Source organism: Nycticebus coucang, chromosome X (genome assembly GCF_027406575.1).
Source record: "Nycticebus coucang isolate mNycCou1 chromosome X, mNycCou1.pri, whole genome shotgun sequence".
Lineage (NCBI taxonomy): Eukaryota > Metazoa > Chordata > Mammalia > Primates > Lorisidae > Nycticebus > Nycticebus coucang.
Genome location: NC_069804.1, coordinates 1619983 through 1641312, shown reverse-complemented (window position 1 = coordinate 1641312; position 21330 = coordinate 1619983). Strand labels below are relative to the sequence as shown.

General features: G+C 45.0%; 1 protein-coding gene across 1 annotated transcript in view; it reads left to right on the top strand.

The window, feature by feature from the left end:
- The window catches only part of DHRSX (dehydrogenase/reductase X-linked), a 170848-nt gene extending 149988 nt beyond the window's left edge, over window positions 1–20860 (top strand). Inside the window, exons 7-8 of the mRNA XM_053579543.1 lie at window positions 3798–6871; window positions 19969–20860. Coding sequence (XP_053435518.1) covers window positions 3798–4001 — 204 coding nt within the window. The 3' untranslated portion in view covers window positions 4002–6871; window positions 19969–20860. The remainder of the gene's footprint in view (window positions 1–3797; window positions 6872–19968) is intronic.
- The last annotated feature ends 470 nt before the right edge of the window (window positions 20861–21330 follow it).

Here is a 21330-nt window from a genome sequence, read left to right as displayed (position 1 = left end):
GTGCACACACATGGCATCACCCTGCGATTTGCACGTGCGTCAGTACCATGATGACACTGCCCGCCAACTAAAGGCCGTCTCCCAGCCTCGCTGGGAGGGACCCACCAACAGAATGGTTGGCCTTCACCACGGCCATGGTCAGCAGATGCTGTGAGAGGTGGGGACTTACTCCCAGGTTCATAGATGGGGCCTTCTCCCTGTGTCCTCACATGGTGGAAGGGCCCAGGGAGCTCTCTGGGGCCCCTCTATTTTTTTTTTTTTTTTTTTGAGACAGAGCCTAAAGCTGTTGCCTTAGGTAGAGTGTGGTGGCATCATAGCTCACAGCAACCTCCAACTCCTGGGCTCAAGCAAGTCTCCTGTCTCTGCCTCCCAAGTAGCTGGGACTACAGGCGCCTGCCACAACGCCCAGCCATTTTTTGGTTGCAGCCATCATTGTTGTTTGGCGGGCCCCAGGCTGGATTCAAACCCGCCAGCTCAGGTGTATGTGGCTGGTGCCCCAGCCGCTTGAGCCACAGGTGCTGAAGCCGCTTGAGCCACAGGCCCCTTTATAAGGGCAATGATCCCATCCATGAGGCTCACCCTTATGTGAATGGGCATATGTCTGTGTGAGTTGACATCATGCGTGTGCGCATGTGAGTGAGTGCGGGCCTGCACACCCCGTGCCCCCCAACATTTATCACAGACATGCTGCCTTTCACGCGGGCCCCACATGCAGTCACTATGATGGGTGTTGATTAGGATGCTGACAGCAGATATAATGAACACTCGATGAATAAAATCATTTATCTCATGAGCTGTCAAAACATTTAGGGATTGAAGAATCACAAGTTAAATCTCATTTCCGACATCTTCATCGTAAGCCCAAGACTGTGAAATGTGTTGCCAGTGATTGGTGGTTGCTTTTTTTAACCTAGTATCTATCATAGATTTAAGCAAATGGTAGGAGGATAAATGGATATGATTAACTGTCTGAAAAATACTTTAGCATCGAGAGATGTCTCGTCTGCCTGGTCCTGTCTACGTCTGCTTAACTCCTTGGCTGTTCTGGGAATGCTGTGTGTGTGTGCGTGTGAGCTTGTGAGCATGTGAAAGAGTTTTTGCGTTTGCATATAAATGAAAGTGAGCAGGTGTGCCTGAGAATGTGTGTGTGTCCGTGTGTGTGGACATACATTTGTGCTTGTAAGCTTTTGTGTGTTTGTATGTGTATAAGCATGCATGAGTATGTATGTGTGTCTATATGAGTGAGCTTCCCGCAGAGGTAGCGTTCTGTCACATCCTTTATTTATTTTAGTTTAGTTTTAGTTTTTGGCCAGGGCTGGGTTTGAACCCACCACCTCCGGCATATGAGGCCGGCGCCCTACTCCGCTGAGCCACAGGCACTGCCCCTTGTCACATCCTTTAAACCACCCTTACCCGTCTATCTTCCAACTGGCCATGCCCGTCATGAGAACTGTTACCCAGATAGGATTTTCTAAAACATGGTGCTCCCTATGGCGCATCTTACAAGGGTACATGTGAAACTTAGTAAATGTAGAATATAAATGTCTTAACACAATAACTAAGAAAATGCCAGGAAGGCTATGTCAACCAGTGTGTTGAAAATATGTCAAACGGTCTATGAAACCAGTGTAGGGTGCCCCATCATCGCATTAATGTACACAGCTATGATTTCATAATAAAACAAAATAAAAATAAAACATGGTGCTCATTAAAGCCCCCAGGCACTGTCCCTGAGGGGCCCCAAGGAGGGAGGAGGCTATGCAGACAGGGGTGGGTCTCTCCAACCAAACAGACAAGGTGGAGACCCCAGGTAGGTTTGTAGCCTGAAGCTGGAGAGAGAGGACTTTTCTGTGGGTAAAACACAGGTGGGGCGTTTGGGACAGGAGCCCCTAAGTCCTCAGAGTGCACGGTGGCAGGAATACAAAGCAATCTCTCAGCCTAGATGTTTTCTGACTTGTACACATGTTCAGGAACGTGTAAGAAGGTTTAGGGTTGTATACACCATGTCCATTTCTGAAAGTCTATTACTAGGGATCAGCTCCCGGAAAGTCTTCGTCTTGACAGTAGAAAGTTATGCGGGAATTTCTTCAGTTCCTGGATTCCTGAATCCTAGCCCTTCTCACGTCCCAGAGCATCTGTGTCTCCCACCGGGCGGAACACACTCCAGGGGCCAGGTCCCCACAGAGAAACACCTTGTTATATCCCAAGGTCATCGCCTTCTGCTAGAATAAAACGCCTAGTTGTCAAAAACTTTTCAAAGTTTTCTGCCTTTCAGGCCCCCTTTTTGAACTGTTTTCCCATTAAACATGCAGTCATGGCTGAGTGCCCCAATCCTGCCTTGTAATCCGCCTCGTGGAATGGAAACTCCTTTTTTTTGTGACAGAGTCTCACTATGTTGCCCTCAGTAGAGTGCTGTGGCATCACAGCTCACAGCAACCTCAAACTCTTGGGCTTAAGTGACTCTCTTGCCTCAGCCTGCCAAGTAGCTGGGACTACAGGCGCCCGCCACAACACCCTGGCTATTTTTTGGTTGTAGTTGTTCTTGTTTGGCAGGTCCGGGCTGGGTTCGAACCCGCCAGCTCTGCTATATGTGGCTGGCCTTCTAGCTGCTGAACAATAGGCACCGAGCTGAAAGCGGGAATCTTTTATGACGTCAGGTTGTTATTTGTGAAACACGGAAGCCGAGCAGTCACGCGTCTTGTTCAAGTTAGCTGACGTGCATTTTTGTTTGATAAAGCACTAGGGGAATTATCCACACACATTGGGATTTTCAGACGTGTCTGCCTAGCAGGTTATCTTTACTTCTTTATTTTATTACATTTCATTTTTTATTGTTAAATCACAGCTGTGTCCATGAATGCAATCAAGGGGTACAACGTGCTGGTTTCATATACAATCTGAAACATTCTCATCAAACTGTTCACCATAGCCTTCATGGCATTTTCTTAGTTATTCTATGTAGACATTTGTATTCTGCCTTTAGTAAGTTTCTTTTTTTTATTTTTATTCAGTTTTATTACCATTATTATATATATGTATTTTGTTTTTTTTAATTATTTATTTTTATTGTTAAAGCATAGCTGTGTCCATTAGTGCAATCAAGGGGTACAATGTGCGAGTTTCATATACAATCTGAAACATTCTCATCAAACTGTTCACCGTAGCCTTCGTGGCATTTTCTTAGTTATTCTATGTAGACATTTGTATTCTGCCTTTAGTAAGTTTCTTTTTTTTATTTTTATTTAGTTTTATTACCATTATTATATATATGTATTTTGTTTTTTTAATTATTTATTTTATTGTTAAAGCATAGCTGTGTCCATTAGTGCAATCAAGGGGTACAATGTGCGAGTTTCATATACAATCTGAAATATTCTCATCAAACTGTTCACCGTAGCCTTCGTGGCATTTTCTCAGTTATTGTACGTAGACATTTGTATTCTGCATTTACATTCAGATGCACCCCACGGACAGGCGTGTTGTTAGTACCCGTTGAAAAGAAATGTCAACCAGTGTGATGAGAAGGTGTCAAACTGTTTATAAAACCAGCGTATGGTGCCCCACGATCGCATGAATGTACACAGCTATGATTTAATATTAATTTAAAAAGAAACGTAGCATCAGGGGAGCTCGGGCTGGAGACGTTCCCGTTCCTGCTCTGTACCTGCACTGGTCGTCACAGCCCTGCAGCATCCTCTGTCCCGCCCCGCCACGCAGCACATGTGTGAGCCCCAGGGTCTGCGTCTTCTCCGCTCTGAAAACAGACTCACCCTAGTCTTTGTTCCTTCTTCCCGCAGACCCCCGACGAAGGAGCCTGGACGTCTGTCTATGCCGCGGTCACTCCAGACCTTGAAGGGGTTGGTGGCCGCTACCTCTACAATGAGAAGGAGACCACGTCCCTTAAGGTCACCTACAACCACGAGCTGCAGCAGCAGCTGTGGGCCACCAGCTGCGAGATGACCGGCATCGTCGACGTGACCCGTGACACCATCTTGAGATAGCTGCTGTGCCAGGAAGACGTAGGCACTGGGCAGCCAGAGAGGACCACAGCGTTGGCCTTCCTCATGTCCATCTGCAGTCTGGACTCCAATGCCTAAACTTTGGAAGGAATTCAAGGAGAGAAGGAAGCGTGGAGGGGAACACCCCCAGGTGTTCTTCAGCCGCAATCCTTGTGATCCCAAAGTGCCAAATTGTCACAGGTGCCATCAATAATTAAATCATCTCACTTAATTGTGCAGTTTTCCTTGCTTGGCTGCACAGGACTGAGTACGGATGTTCCAGGAGAGATAGCCCCTTTATCAGGGACTGTCACACCCTGTGGGGAGCTGGTGCTTTGTGGGGTCTCTGGTTCCGTGTTGTTTTTTCACTAATTCACTCTTGCAGAGACCCAGCTCAGATCCACACATCCCAGAAGCAGGGACATGGGAGCTTAGACCCAGATACAGGGTCAGTTTGTTTATCCATCCCTAACACCTGGTCAGCCTTACTCAAGAGTGGTCAGCAGGTGACGACATGGTGCTGTCACATCAGAGACACCCAAACATTAGCCAGCTGCCGAGGGGATTCCGTAGGGCCGGGGACAAGCTTAGTGATTGGGGTTACTCTCAGAGTCTCTAGGAATGGGGCAAGGACAGGGCCTGGGCAGAGGTCACCATGGGATTCTCTAGGGGAAGATAAAAACAGGAAGGACCTGGACAGGGGATCACTGTGGGATTCTCTAGTATAGGGACAAAGGCAGGGCCTGTACCAGGGTCACTGTGGGATTCTCTAGTATGAGTATGGGCATGGACTGGACAGTGGTCACCGTGGGATTTGCTAGTATGAGGACAAAGGCAGGGCCTGGACAAAGGATTCTGTGGGATTCTCTAGTATGGGGACGGGCATGGTCTGGACGGGGGTCACTGTGGGATTCTCTAGTATGGGGATGGGCATGGCCTGTACGGGGGTCACCATGGGATTCTCCAGGATGGGAACAAAGGCAGGGCCTGGACAGGGGTCACTGTGGGGTTCTTCAGGATGGGGACAAAGGCAGGGCCTGGACAAGGGTCACTGTGGCTTTCTCTAGGACAGGAACAAGAATGGGGTCTGCACAGGGGTCACTGTGGGATTCTCTAGTATGAGGACAGGGCATGGACTGGACAGAGGTCATTGTGGGGTTCTCCAGGATGGAGACAAAGGCATGGCCAGGACAGGAGTCACTGTGGGATTCTCTACTATGGAGATGGGCAGGACCTGGACAGGGGTCACTGTGGGAGTCTCTAGGATGAGGACAAAGGCAGGGCATGGACAGGGGTCACTGTGGGAGTCTCCAGGGTGAGGACAAAGTCAGGGCTTGGACAGGGGTCACTGTGGGGTTCTCCAGGGTGGGGATAAAGGCATGGCCTGGACAGGGGTCACTGTGGGGTTCTCTAGGACAGTAACAAGAACAGAGCCTGGACAATGGTCACCATGGGATACTCAAGTATGTAGACATTGCATGGCCTGGACAATAGTCACCATGGAGTTCTCTAGGACAGGGATGATCTCATCTCAAGACCCTTCACTTAATTACAACTTGAAATACCTGTTTTGCAGGCAAGGTACCATTCACAGACATGATGGATGAAGACTTGCCCGTAACTTTTTGGGGTACACCATCCAATCTGCACCCTACAGGACGCAGACACCATGGGGCTACACAGAGTGCCCATTCCATTTCTGGGGACCTGAAAATCCATGGACGTTGTAATTTATGTTATACATATCCAAGGATTCACGGGTGTACAAGGTCCCCGGTCACACAGGATCCTGTGCACATGAGGCACCTTATTGGTTTAACACTCTGCCACCACCATCTTGAAATAACTGAGTTTAAAGAGGAGCCCACGTTTTCATTTTCCACTGGGGCTATACATTTTAGAGCCCTCTGCTCATACCCATTCCCTCCTCAAGCCTGTGGAGCAAGTCAGCAGCAAGACACCTCCATTTCCCTAGTGAGCCCTCTGCAAAGCCGTCAGTGAGGTCATTCCTGTTACCATGTGTGAAAATCTCCCCAAAGGGTCCAGTAAGACCAGAGGTATTGAGCTGCTTACTGGGCAAACCACAAAAAATGACTGTTGCTCAGCCCACCCCCAACATAATTCTGGAGTTAATTCTTCTGGGTATCAGCATTTATTGAAAGTTTCCCAAGTCATGCTCTTATTCAGCCAAGTTTCAGATCCCCTAAGCCGGGCAGATGCCAAGTGTGGCTTCCAGCCTTGGGTGCATGCCAGCGCCTCCAATCCCTTCCATAATAGGATCAACTCAAACACCCAGAACTGCTCAGATGTTGTGCTAAGCCCTGGAGCCCAGACAAGTATGTTTCTGAACTGGAGTGAGTTTATACTTTAAGCCAAGATTGAGGCATGCCCTCTTCAGAATAACATTTCTGAACAGCCAGGACTATGTACCCAAAAGCAGAGTCTTGAATTCTAGGAAGAGCTCAGCCTTTGAGCACTGGCATATCATCCGAGAGCGCACTGGCAGCTTCAAGACATGGCACAGAAGCACCAGCGTCTCTTTATCATCAGCACAAAGGCAGCTCCAAGTACAAGTGCCTGATGAGATGACAGGATATCTCTTCACCAAGCTTTATGTTTTTATTGCTGAGCGAAAAAGCATACTGGCAAGTGACAGATGCCAGAGTCCCCAGGCTGCGAAGATGGGCTCTGGGAGCAATTAGAATCTTGTACAACTCTGCCCTCTGAGTGTTCCTCTGTGTCGCTGTTCATCCCTGGGAAACAGAGAACATGATTCTGGAGAAGTTACTGTGTTCTTCATGACACCTGACTGTACAATTTCTTGGAGCCGGGAAGCACTTCCCAGCAGCTGCAGAAATGTAGTAAATTGCGTGGTGAGTAGAGCCAAGTGCGTGGTGTGGTGGAGCTCTGGGGGCCTTGCATGTAAGCCTGAAGCTGATGGCACGAAAGACATCAGGGATCAGTACACACAGGGTGGATGAGTTTATTACCCTGGGCAAACCTCGATTTGTTAGTTGGACCTACCCTGGGTGTGTTTCCCAGTGAAGCTGCATTCCTTTCTGGCAGCATCAGTGGCCTCTGTTCAGGTTCAGCAATGGATACGACCAACTCATTGTTTCATTTATCCATTCATCCATCCATCTATCCATTCATCCATCCGCTCACCCATCCATCCATCCATCCATCCATCCATCCATCCATCCATCCATCCATCCATCCACCCATTCACCCATCCATCTATGTATCCATTCATCCACCCGTCTACCCATCTACCCACCCATCTATCCATCTATCCATGCATCCATCCATCCATCTGCCTATCCACCCATTCATCTATCCACCTATCCATCCACTAACCCATCCATCCATCCATCCATCCTTTCATACATCCACCTATCCATCCTTTCATCCATCCACCTATCCTTCTTTCCTTCCTTCCTTCCATCTATCCATCCATTCATCCATATATCTCTCCATCCATTCATCCATATATCTCTCCATCCAGTCATCTATCTATCTATCCATCCATTCACCCATCCATCTATGCATCCATCCACCTATCCATCCACCTATCCATCCTTTCATCCATCTACATATCTTCCTTCCTTCCATCCATTCATCCATATATCTCTCCATCCATTCATCCATACATCTATCTATCCATTCATCTGTTCACCTATCCATCTATGCATCCATCCCTCCACCTATCCATCCATCACCCATCCATCCACCTTATACATACATACATACGTACATACATACATACATACATACATACATACATACATACATCTATCCATTCATCCATCCATCCTTCCGTCAGCAAATAAATGTTAAGTATTACTTCTCAGTCAGGTTCTGAACCCAACACTGGGACCCAACATTGGTTCGGACAGAGCTCCTCCTGTCCTAAAGGGACTGGGGGCTTTGTTAGACTAAGAAATGGCCCCCAAACAGAGCAGATCCTAATCCCTAGAACATGCGAATGTTGCCTTATGTGGTAACAGGGACTTTTACCAACAAAGACTGGCTGGTGTGGGATACATCACACACAGTCTAGATGTGTATCACTCCAGATGTCACCCCGGGGGGTCTTTGTTATGAGCACATGTGATGAGCATCTCTCATTGTGGCTATTAGGAAATACAGCTTTATATCGGACACCCTGATTTTTTTCAAAGGCAAAAAATTACCTTTGAGGTTGGGAGGCTGGACTGTGGGAGTCTGGATGGTTGCATGCACAGGTCAAACGTGATGTGCCGTGCCCACTGCCCCACCAGGGCTGGGTCTTATGCAGTATCTCACCGTGTGGTGGGTGCCATAGTTGAGCCCTTGAAATCTCTGTTTTTATGGTAATACCAGCACACATCTCATGCACACTCAACATTGCCATGAGTGGAGCAAAGCTGAAGCAATGCTCACAACTAAATGAATACCACCCATGGTTGAGTGTTCAGGGACTTGTTGGTTTTGCTACTTAAGGAAAAAGAAAAATTCAGTTCAGATTGTATTTTCTATGGTTTGGAGAAGGAGATGACAACTGTAGGGAGTAAAACCTTTGGAACTCTGGTCCCTGACAAGGCACCATCTCAGAGTCAGCAATAGACATTTCACCAGTCTTGATGTTTACTGGTTATTTATCATTTTCAGTGATATCTATTACATTGTATTCCTTCTCTTTTCAATAAGTCTTTTGCCTTCCTTCTGGCATGTGCTGTGTAATGTCCTGATTTGACACGTTCCTTTTTAAAATTTATTTATTTTAACATTTTTTTCATTGTTACTATTCTTAGTTTTCTTTCTTTCTTTCTTTTTTTTTTATAGCTATAGCATTCACTCTCAGCCCAATTCTCTTCCTATCACTTGGAAGCCTCTTACAGACTTGATGTTAAGTTGCTATTTTCATTTTTCCTCTTTAAACAATGGATTATACCTAAAAGGGTATTTCAACATCCCAAATGTATAGAATTGAAAAAGTAATTTTGTTTCATTGCATGTTTCTGATTTTATTACATATGATCTCAGAAGATGGTTTGCATCATCCGATGTGATTTTACAAGCAGTCAATTCTACGAGTTCTCTAGTCTTGGGGAGCTAGGTTTTATATACTTTTATCTATACAAATGGGAATTTTATGTTCTCATAAAATTCATGGTATTTTTTCAAGATAAGGTTTTGGAAATTTCTGTCAGTATTTGCTTTATATATTTGAAGGCCATGATATTTGATCAGTGTCCTTACAAGAGCATAAAGAGCCCAGAGCTTGCTCTCTCTCTCTCTGGCATTTGCGGACACCACAAAGTACCTATAAGGTCTGACAATTAAGTTCATCAACTTGCAGAACTGACAATACGGTAGAAATTTGTCAAATTGTGCATCAGAAGCATTAGTTGACTGTGAGAAGCATAGCAGACCACGTAAACACCAATAGAGAAACAGTCAGGAAACTCTTAACTGAAAGTCTTGGCCAACAACTCATAGCTCTTGCATCACGACAGTGCACCAGCTCATGCAGCATTGTCTATGAAGCTGTTTTTAGCCAGTAAACAACTGTATTGGAACACCTTTCCTACTTACCTAATCTATCCCCTAAGGACATGTTTCTTTACCTGAAAATACAGGAAACTTTTTTTTTTTTTTTTTGGAGACAGAGTCTCACCATGTCACCCTTGGTAGAGTGCTATGGAGTCACAGTTCACAGTAATCTCAATCTCTTGAACTTAAGCAATTCTTTTGCCTCAGCCTCCCGAGTAGCTGGGACTACAGGCACCCACCACAATGCACAGCTTTTTGTTGTTGTTGTTGTTGTTGTTGCAGTTATCATTGTTGTTTAGCAGGCTCAGGCTGGACTCAAACCCACCAGCCTCAGTGTGTGTGGCTGGTGCCCTACCCACCGAGCTATGGGTGCTGCCAATATAGGAAATATTGAAGGGAAGACATTTTAATGACATTCAGGATATATGATGATAAGGGCAATATAACGACAGCTCTGATGGCTATTCCAGAAAAAGAATTCCAAAATTGCTTTGAAGGGTAAACTAGGTGCTGGCGTCCATGCATAGCTTCCCAAGGGGAGTACTTCAAAGGGGACCATAGCGATATTCAGCACTGAGGCATGTAGCACTTTTTCTAGGATGAGCATAATTGTCAGACCTCTTACGTCTCAGAATGTACCCCCATCATTATGTGACGTGTGACTGTATTTCCATCGCAGTGTCTAACACTTGACTCCTTGGACAGAAATTCTGAGGCAGGTCATGACTTTTAAACATCACATGACTTTCAGGCGGCTTTACTTTTCACTACACAATTTGAACATCCTAGGCAGATACAAACACATTTCAGTGCTCATTTCTAGCCCAAGTCCTGCTTTGTGGAAACTCTGGCATTCTATCTCTGAAGGAAAAGGAGGGAAAAAAAATTGATGAAGCTTTCCTTCCCAGCAACCCGCCAAATGAAAAATCTGTAGGTCCGATGTGAACGCAGTGTGTGTTTAACCTGGGAGATGAATGCTGGTAGATTCGTGCCCGGCACGTGGTGGTGAATCTGGGGATGAGTCTGTTGGATGCAAGTTTTTCTTTTTGGCTTATGATTTCTTCCACCTGGTCCTTCTCAACCCTGCTCTGCCACCAGCAGGTGCAACATGAGTGGATGGTTCCGTGATTGCGCTGAGATCCAAGCCCATCATGTCCCTTGGTCACCAAATGTCTTCTTAAAAGACATTTATCAAGCCTTTAGCCTACACATTCTAATGTCATGCCTGTGGCCCACTCTCTTGGAAGAGAAACAATTTCTTTTCCCACTTTCCAGCTCGAACCCAAACTGCATACAGGAGCAAGTGGAAGGAACAGGGCAAAGAGAGAAATAAATGTCTGTGGTGGACTCAGATTAAATTTAATGTCCCTGGGATCATGTTGTGCTATTTCTACAAGCTCAGAAATTACAGGAATAATTGAATTCCTTACTGAGCCAGTTGTTGGGGGACATGTCATGAGGCTCGCATTTTATCGGTTTTTTTTTTGTAACAATGGAGAAACCTGAGTCCCATCGTTTAGAAAGAAAATTACATGCTCAGATTAAATTTTTTATTTATTTTATTTATTTATTGAGACAGAGTCTCACTATGTCACTGTTGGTAGAGTGCTGTGGCATCACAGCTCACAGCAACCTCAAACTTTTTGGCTTAAGCAATTCTCTTGCCTCAGCCTCCCAAGTAGTTGGGACTACAGGCGCCTGCCTCAATGCCTGGCTATTTTTTGTTGCAGTTGTCTTTGTTTAGTAGCCTGGGCCGGGTTCAAACCTGCCACACTGGTGTATGTGGCTGGAGCCATGACCACTATGCTATGGGTGCCGAGCCTCAGATTAAGTTTTTTAAAACTAGAGCTAACGTTTCTCAGTAGCTGTGTTCCCCAAATTGTACTAGATGCTTGCACATATGATCTTACTTGACACCCATAAGCATCTTATGAGGAAAAGTGAATTTTACCCATTTTACAGATGAGAAAATGGGAGTAACTGAGTCTTTTGCATGTGGTCACACACAACTGTGATGGGTGGAATTCATGTCACCTGATTATTTTTTCTCTACAATAATCATTGATAGCGATAATAAATATTAATAATTATAGTGGGGCACATGAAGACAAAGTGGCTGGAAAAAAGTCGTCGAAGGGTATCAGATTGGACGTTGGGCCAAGAAATTGAATTTCTTCTGCGGATAATGGGGAGGAACTGAGAACTTTTGGAATAAGCGTGATAAAGTTTGTGCTCTGGAAAATGTGCCTTATTCCTCCTGCCTCGTCTGGCTTCTTCATTGCATTAGAGTCAAAGGAAAAGCTAAATAAGAGTGATGATGATGGTTTTCCATAATGATAAATTTGCATGGATATCTAAGTCATCAATTCCAAAATTTTCAAATACAGAGGCTTGAAAACGTGTATTCATCAAACCGGTTATTAATGATAGCTGCTAGTCTGGTAATGTGTCCTCAGTAATTTTCTCCTTATTAGTGTCAACAGAATTCCTGCACACATAGTAAATACTGTGTAGGGTATTTACACACACCATGGTGGTGCACTTGTAATTTTGCAAGTTTGGGATGAGAGCACTGTGCGCCGCCACTCACATGTTCCAGCCACAGGCAGAGATGCACCACCTCCACCGTCCTCACTCTGTGGGTGTGTGCATGTGAAAACCAGTTTTGATTAGCTTTCACTTTTGCTTCACTCACATTATTTTCCTAAATAGCAAATTACCCTGACATGGAGCATTGTCTCACTAATACTTATTTTAAATCTTTCAGCCCCCAAGATGGCAAGTGTTCTCATTTAGCCCCCAGACACATCTCCTGTGCCAGGGGAGCTAAGTGTAGTGTCCGTGGCTGGTCTGTTTGCTTTATTCTTTTCCTTTTAAATCCCTCTTTGTGTATGGTCGTTTTTTTTGTTTTGTTTTGTTTTGTTTTTTGAGAGGTGATTGAAAAGAGAGTGCCTGAGCTACTTCTTGAATCTGAATTCAGGCTTGCTCATTGCATGTTTTTATTTAAAAAAAATCTAAAAACAGGGCGGCGCCGTGGCTCAAAGGAGTAGGGCGCCGGCCCCATATACCGGAGGTGGTAGGTTCAAACCCGGCCCTGGCCAAAAACTGCCAAAAAAAAACAAACCTAAAACATTCATTATAATCTAATATTACAGAATGGTGCATGCCAGTGGTCTCTCCGCCTCCACACCCTGCAAGAATTCAAGAGCCACATTCCCCATGATTAACTCACAGAGGCAGGATGCACAGGGTCCCCTCACCCCCGTAGTCTGGGAAGTTAGAAAGAAAGCAACAGTGTGATGAAAGCATCATGAGTCTTCCCGGAGGTGGTGAGTTCAAACCCAGCCCCAGCCAAAAACTGCCAAAAAAAGTCTAAAAACGTTCATTATAATCTAATACTACATATTTTTAAGGAAATGATATGACATTCTATTTAAAGAAGATGGATTACATCTAGTTGTACCAGAAGACCCTTAGAAACTTTTGGTAATGCACTAAAGAGAACTGCTACTTGGGAAACAGTAGTTATCTCATAAACATTCTGACAGTTGTGAGAAGCTTGTTACCAAGGAGTGGGCTTGATTTCTTGCGATGACATCTCTACACAGAAAAACAGTTTGCTTCAGCCTATCCGTAGGCTTGTGAAATTTGCTGAAATTGTTTATTGCCAGCCTTGGTTCCCTTAAATAAATATCATTTTATATCCTTGTAGGAAAACTGTCATTTTATTTATAATAAGACATAGATCAGGACTCCTAGATTGACATTACAAAAATAAAATCCACAGCCTAATACCATCATATTATTTTTACCCACTTACTTAGTTCAATTTCCTTCTTAGTATAGGGTTCATGGGGGGAATTTGCCTGTAAGGGTAAGGATGTGGAAAGGAAATTTTAGTTGGCAGAAGCAAAGTTTCCAATTAATTCACCTTTGTCATTGAACATGACAGAGAATAGACAGCAGAAAGGGATATATAGGTCAGAGCTCAGGAACAAAGAACAGAGTTCGTATGAACTGCAGTAAATTGGAGAAAATTTACCATGGGCTGTATTTTTTTTCTATTGAAATGTAATTAGTATGCCATAAAATCCACCCTTTTAAAATGTGTAATTCAGTGGCTTTTTAGTATATCCACAAAGTTGGTAAAAACATTGCCGCTGCATTTTCGTCGCCTGGGAGAAACCTCATTCCCATTCGCATTCACTCTGAGTTTCTCCTACCTCCCAGCCCTGGGATCTTTTTTTTTTGGCCGGGGCTGGGTTTGAACCCGCCACCTCCCGCGTATGGGGTGGGCGCCCTACTCCTTTGAGCCACAGGCGTCACCCCCAGCCCTGGAATCTTTATGGATGTGCCTATAAAAATAATAGGCACATTATTTTTTTGCATTTCATAAAAATAATAGAATCATACCATAAGTAACCTGTGGTGTCTGCCTGCTTCCACCTTAGCACAATATTTTCAAGATTCACTCCTATTATGCTGTGTTCCTTTTTATGTCTGAGTAATATTTTACATGTGATTATACCACATTTGTTTATCCATTGATGGACATTTAGACCTTTTCACTACTGTGGATATCACTGTCGTGAACATGTGAGTACAAGTTTTTTTTTTTCAACATCACCATCCATTTATTTGGAGTATACTTGCAAGAGTGGAATGGCTGGATCACATGGGAAGTCTGGGCTTAGGTTTTTGAAGAACTGCCTAACTGCCTTCACCATCACAGCCTTCACCACTATCACCATCACCATCCCCACCATCACAACCTTCACCACTATCACCATCACCATCTTCATCAACACAACCATCACCACTGTCATCATCCCCATCCCCATCATCACAACCATCACCACGATCACCATCACCATTCGTACCATAACAACCATCACCACTATCATCATCACCATCCCCACCATCACAATCATCACCACTATCACCATCACCATCCTCACCATCCCGACCTTCAACACTGTCACTATTACCGTCAGAACTATCACTATCAGAAATATCACCACTATCACCATAACCATCCCGACCATCACAGCCATTACCATGATCACCATCACCATTCCCACCATCACAACCTTCACCACTATCACGATCACCATCCCCACCATCACAGTCATCACCACTATCACCATCACCATCCTCACCATCCTGACCTTCAACACTGTCACTATTACCGTCAGAACTATCACTATCAGAAATATCACCACTATCACCATAACCATCCCCACCATCACAGCCATCACCATGATCACCATCACCATTCCCACCATCACAACCATCACCACTATCACCATCACCATCATCCCACCATCACAGCCATCACCACAATCACCATCACCATCCCCACCATCACAACCTTCACAGCTATCACCATCCCCACCATCACAACCTTCATCACTATCACCATCCCCACTATTATGACCATCACCGCTATCACCATCATCACCATCCCCACCATCACAGCCATTACCACTATCACCATCACCATCCTCACAGTCACAACCTTCACCACTATCACCATCACCATAACCATCATCTCCACCATCATGACCATCACCACTATCACCGTCATCATCACCATCCCCTTTATCATCACCATCACCACCACCGTCCCTATCACTTTATCGCACTAAAGTGCCTGCAACATTTTACATTAATATCACCAATGTATGAAGACATTACTTTTATCACATCCTTCCAACACATGTTATCATCTGTCTTTTCTTTATGAAAGCCATTCTGGTATATGTGAAGTGGTATTTTACTGCAGTCTTTGCTTGCATTTCTCTAAGGGCTATTCATGTTAATGACTTTTCAAATGCTCATTGGATTTTGGTTTCCTCTTTTGTTTGCCTAGAAACAGAAACACCTCCAAAGTTTCCATAGAGGTATGACTTCCAACTTGGTCCTTGTGTAAATTTCAAAGGAGCCAATCTGATAAGCTGACCTAAGTTGCCTTTAATATTTTTCTTTAGCGAAGTCCAGACAAGGTAGAGTTTCATGTAGGTAACCCTGTAATGTGGGTGGGAAATGTGTTAACTCCCCAAGATATCATAACCAGCGAATCTTTTCCTCCACAAGCTTTAGAGAAAAATGCTGTCAAGAGCACACGGATAACTGTGGGGTTGGCTTACCGTTCTTATACTGCCTTTGAGCAATTGCCTCCTTTCTGGTTTTGTTTTTTTTTTTCATGTGGTAAAGGGGAACTCATAGTGAACTTTACCACCTCATGGTGAACTTCCAAGTCAACAAGGGTTTATTGAGCATCTAAGGTGTGCTGCTTGGGATGTATCCCTGAGCCACACAGCCAAAAATTGTTGCCTTCATCATGCTTTTACTAGCAGAAGATAGTCAACAATAGCTGTAATGATTATGGATAATAGATAAAGTGATCATCAGACTATGAAAAGAAAGAGAAGCTAGATGGCAGTTGAAAGATGATGAGTGCCAGAATGAAATAAAATTGATCTGCAGAATTAAAGAGAATGGTTAAGCTTGGGTTGCCTTAAAAAGATAAAATTCAATAAAATGAAGGATATATAATTCTTAGATCTAGGAGAATAATACATATAATAAGTGCTTCAGAGCTGTGAGCAGCTGTTGTCATCACTGTTGTCATCCCCAACATCACTCTCATTACCATCACCACCACCATCATCATCATCATCCCCACCATCCCCACCATCACTCTCATAACCATCACCACCACCATCATCATCCCACCATCACCACCACCATCATCATCATCATCCCACCATCCCCACCATCACTCTCATAACCATCACCACCACCATCATCATCATCATCCCCACCATCCCCACCATCACTCTCATAACCATCACCACCACCATCATCATCATCATCCCCACCATCCCCACCATCACTCTCATAACCATCACCACCACCATCATCATCATCATCCCCACCATCACTCTCATAACCATCACCACCACCATCATCATCATCATCCCACCATCCCCACCATCACTCTCATAACCATCACCACCACCATCATCATCATATCCCACCATCCCCACCATCACTCTCATAACCATCACCACCACCATCATCATCATCATCCCCACCATCCCCACCATCACTCTCATAACCATCACCACCACCATCATCATCATCCCCACCATCCCTCTCATAACCATCACCACCACCATCATCACCACCATCCCCACCATCATTCTCATAACCATCACCACCACCATCATCATCATCCCCACCATCCCCACCGTCACTCTCATAACCATCACCACCACCATCATCATCATCATGCCCACCATCCCCACCATCACTCTCATAACCATCACCACCACCATCATCATCACCATCCCCACCATCCCCACCATCACTCTCATAACCATCACCACCACCATCATCATCACCATCCCCACCATCCCCACCATCACTCTCATAACCATCACCACCACCATCATCATCATCTTCTCCACCATCATTATCCCCACCATCACTCCCATTACCATCACCACCATCATCATTATCACTGTCACCATCATCATCACTATTGTGATCATCACCATCAGTGTCATCAACATCACCACCATCATAACCATCACCATCATCATGAAAGATGGTCCATTGTTAGGAACAATTTCCCATGATCTTCAGAGTGGCTCAGAAAAGCTTAAATTATGAAGAACTACTTGTGATTTCATATTCAGGGGAGGACAAACACATTGTTGCAAAAAAAGAAGTCATTTTGAAATAGGCCAGGTGCAGTTGTTCATGCCTATAATCTTAGCACTTTGGGAGGCTGAGACAGGTGGATTACCTGAGCTCACGGGTTCAAGACCAGCCTGAGTATGAGTGAGACCCCATCTCTAAAAATAACTGGACACTGGGGCAGTGCCTGTGGCTCAAAGGAGTAGGACGCCGGCCCCATATACCAGAGGTGGCAGGTTGAACCCCAGCCCCAGGCAAAAACTGCAAAAAAATAAAATAACTGGACCTTGTGGTGGGCACCTGTACTCCCAGCTACTTGGGAGGCTGAGGCAAGAGAATTGCTTGAGCCCAAGAGTTAGAGCTTGCTGTGAGCTAGCATGACTCAGTACTCTACCGAGGGTGACAAAGTGAGACCCTGTCTCAAAAAAAAAAAAAATGCTATTTAATATCCAACAGGACAGAAGATTTGAACAGTCATTTTACCGAACTACAGAGATAGTCACACAAGTACATAGAAAATGTTACAAATCATTAGCCATCTACTAAATGCAAATTAAAACTTAGGAGATGTCTATACTGACCAAAATGAGTATAAAAAAAGAAAATGAGGAACAGTGAGGGGGAGGAACTCTCTCTCATGCAGCCTGGGAATGCAAAATGGTATAGGACCTTGGAAACCAGTTTACCAGTTTCTTACAAAGTTAAACATGCATTGACCACACATCCTAGTAAGTCTCTTCCTAAGTATTTACGAAAGGGAAAAAAATGAACGTCCTTGCCTACACAGAGACCTCGGGGCTATGAAATAATGTTTGTGCATATTAGGCAAAATCAGTAAATAATAAACATTTCATCAACCAGGAAGTGGGTAAACAAACTTGAGTATCCTCTATGTAATGAGCCCTGTGAAGAAATGGACTACTGACCCATCTAAGGATGTGGATAAATCTCAAAAATGTCACACTACGTGAGGGAAGCCAGACATAATAGATTAAATAGCTTGTTATTCCATTTATATGACATTCTAGAAAAGTCAGAAGTTAGAGGTAAAGAAGATAGTGATCATAGCCACGGAGTTTGAGAGAAGGGATTGGCGTCAGAGGGACAGTATGGAAGTCTGGGGGGTGATGGAAATATTCTGTATCTAAGGCCAGGCGCGGTGGCTCACTCCTGTAATGGTAGCACTCTGAGAGGCCGAGGCAGGTGGATTGCTTGAGCTTACGCATTTGAGACCAGCCTGAGCAAAAGCTCTGCTAAAAATAGAAAAACGGAGGCAAGAGGATCGCTTGAGCCCAAGAGTTGGTGGTTGCTGTGAGCCATGATGCCACAGCACTCTACCCAGGGTGATAGCTTGAGACTCTGTCTAAAAAAAAGAAAGAGAGAGAGAGGGAGAAAGAGTGCGGAAGGAGGAGGAGAGAGAGAAAAAGAAGGGAGGGAGGGAGGGAGTGAAGAAGGAAGGAAGGAGAGAGAAGGGAAGGAAGGAAGGAGAGAGAAGGGAAGGAAGGAAGGAAGGAAGGAAGGAAGGAAGGAAGGAAGGAAGGAAGGAAGGAAGGAAGGAGAGAGAAGGGAAGGAAGGAAGGAAGGAAGGAAGGAAGGAAGGAAGGAAGGAAGGAAGGAAGGAGAGAGAAAGGAAGGAAGGAAGGAAGGAAGGAGAGAGAAGGGAAGGAAGGAAGGAAGGAAGGAGAGAGAAGGGAAGGAAGGAGAGAGAAGGGAAGGAAGGAAGGAAGGAAGGAAGGAGAGAGAAGGGAAGGAAGGAAGGAAGGAAGGAAGGAAGGAGAGAGAAGGGAAGGAAGGAAGGAAGGAAGGAGAGAGAAGGGAAGGAAGGAAGGAAGGAGAGAGAAGGGAAGGAAGGAAGGAAGGAAGGAAGGAGAGAGAAGGGAAGGAAGGAAGGAAGGAGAGAGAAGGGAAGGAAGGAAGGAAGGAAGGAAGGAGAGAGAAGGGAAGGAAGGAAGGAGAGAGAAGGGAAGGAAGGAAGGAAGGAAGGAAGGAGAGAGAAGGGAAGGAAGGAAGGAAGGAAGGAAGGAGAGAGAAGGGAAGGAAGGAAGGAGAGAGAAGGGAAGGAAGGAAGGAAGGAGAGAGAAGGGAAGGAAGGAAGGAAGGAAGGAAGGAAGGAAGGAAGGAAGAAAGGAAGGAAGGAGAGAGAAGGGAAGGAAGGAAGGAGAGAGAAGGGAAGGAAGGAAGGAAGGAGAGAGAAGGGAAGGAAGGAAGGAAGGAAGGAAGGAAGGAAGGAAGGAAGGAGAGAGAAGGGAAGGAAGGAAGGAAGGAGAGAGAAGGGAAGGAAGGAAGGAAGGAGAGAGAAGGGAAGGAAGGAAGGAAGGAAGGAGAGAAAGGGAAGGAAGGAAGGAGAGAGAAGGGAAGGAAGGAAGGAAGGAAGAAAGGAGAAGGAAAGGAACGAACAAAGACTGATTCTGTATCTTGACTGTGGTGCTGCTTCTATTTATTGAAACTCATCACATTGCTGTCCAGCAAAGGGTAAACTTTACTGCATGTAAACTACTCTTGAGTAAGTATTACTGCAAAACTATTGATGCCGCAATATAATGACAACAGGTCACATCTTGTAACGTCAGCTGACAGGGCTTGAGTATGACAGGCCGGGTTAGGATGGAATTCTTCAATAGTTTTAAAGAGGACCCCAGTGCCAGGATGGAAATTCTGGAAATCATTTTCTTGAAGTCACTATATATATACTTTTTTTTTTTTTTTAAGACTAACATTATCTCTTCAGGTTGGTGACCGTGGAAATTGTTTACACACAGCTTCTGCCCAGACAGGATTCCACTCACCAGAAAGCAGCCAGGGAAGGAGAGCGTTGTCCACCTTGCTAAGAATTAGAGTATCTGGAATCACAGTGCTGGGAAAACTCAAGCTAGGAAAAAGTGGCAAGAGGTTTCCTTCAAGCAGTCCCCGTGGAACCCAGAGACGAGAACCAGGGGCTTCCCGCGTGGGAACCACCATGCACACCTTCACTTAGACGCTGGAAACAGGCTTCTCTCTTGGAAACAATGACGGTGGGATTCCAGGCAGGCACCAGCCAGAGAAACCATGTCTACTAACCACTTTCCTGTTACCTCTCACTGTTTGGCACAAAGTCAAGCCCAATAGCAAAGCAAAGATTTCGGAAAACTAAAACGAACCTCGAAATACGACACCTAAGTTTTGCAGGCAGAAACTTCCTGCGGCTCATTCGAAGATTTGAGGCTATTTTTTGTTTGTTTGGTTTTTTGGTCCTCCCTTTTCTTTCCCTGTAATCTGCAGCCAGTTTTACTTAGGAAAGGTGGGAGGGGCAAAAATAAGAGACAGAAATTGCAAATACATCTTCCACCTGAAAATGTCAGCGTCCTGTTTCAGGTGACGTTTAGCTGAATGCAACTTACACAGGAAGGTAAGATTTGGAGCCACGGGAGCGTGCAGCCACACTCTCATCATCTTGGCGAGATGGTGGGCAAGAGGGAGACTCAGCCCACCAGCACTGATAACCCCCCTCTTTCCCAACCCTGGGGAAAGTAAGAACAAGAAGGATCAGGTCGTGGGGCGAAGCTTAGGAAAACAGGATGAGGCCTCGGTGGTGGTACCACTAGCAGCTTCGTGTCCTGCATAACATTCATACCTGTGCGGGGGGGGGGGGGGGGGGGGGAAATGCCCCGAGGGAAATGTGTTGGGTAACTGGAAGTGAAAGAATTAATTCACTTCTCTGAAGGAGAGGGGCTTTAATTCAGAAGGTGGCCATTGAAGTCCACAGTGTAAACCCAGCTTGCTTCCTGTTTGTGTCCTTAGTTTTACGTGGCCACAGCCATGCGCGTCTTTTTATGGATTCTTCCTGGCTGTTTTCAATGCTACCATGACACAAATTTTGATTGCTACAAATTAAGAAAAATGTTCCCAGGCGGCGTCTGTGGCTCAAGGAGTAGGGCGCTGGTCCCATATGCCGGAGGTGGCAGGTTCAAACCTAGCCCCGGCCAAAAAAAAAAAAAAAAAGAAAAATGTTCCTTTCTATAATTTTCAGTTTTATAACATGTCGGTGAAAGATGTACTTACAGGCAATAATAATTGCCAATTATCCACGAATGACCACTGCCCTAAATAACCA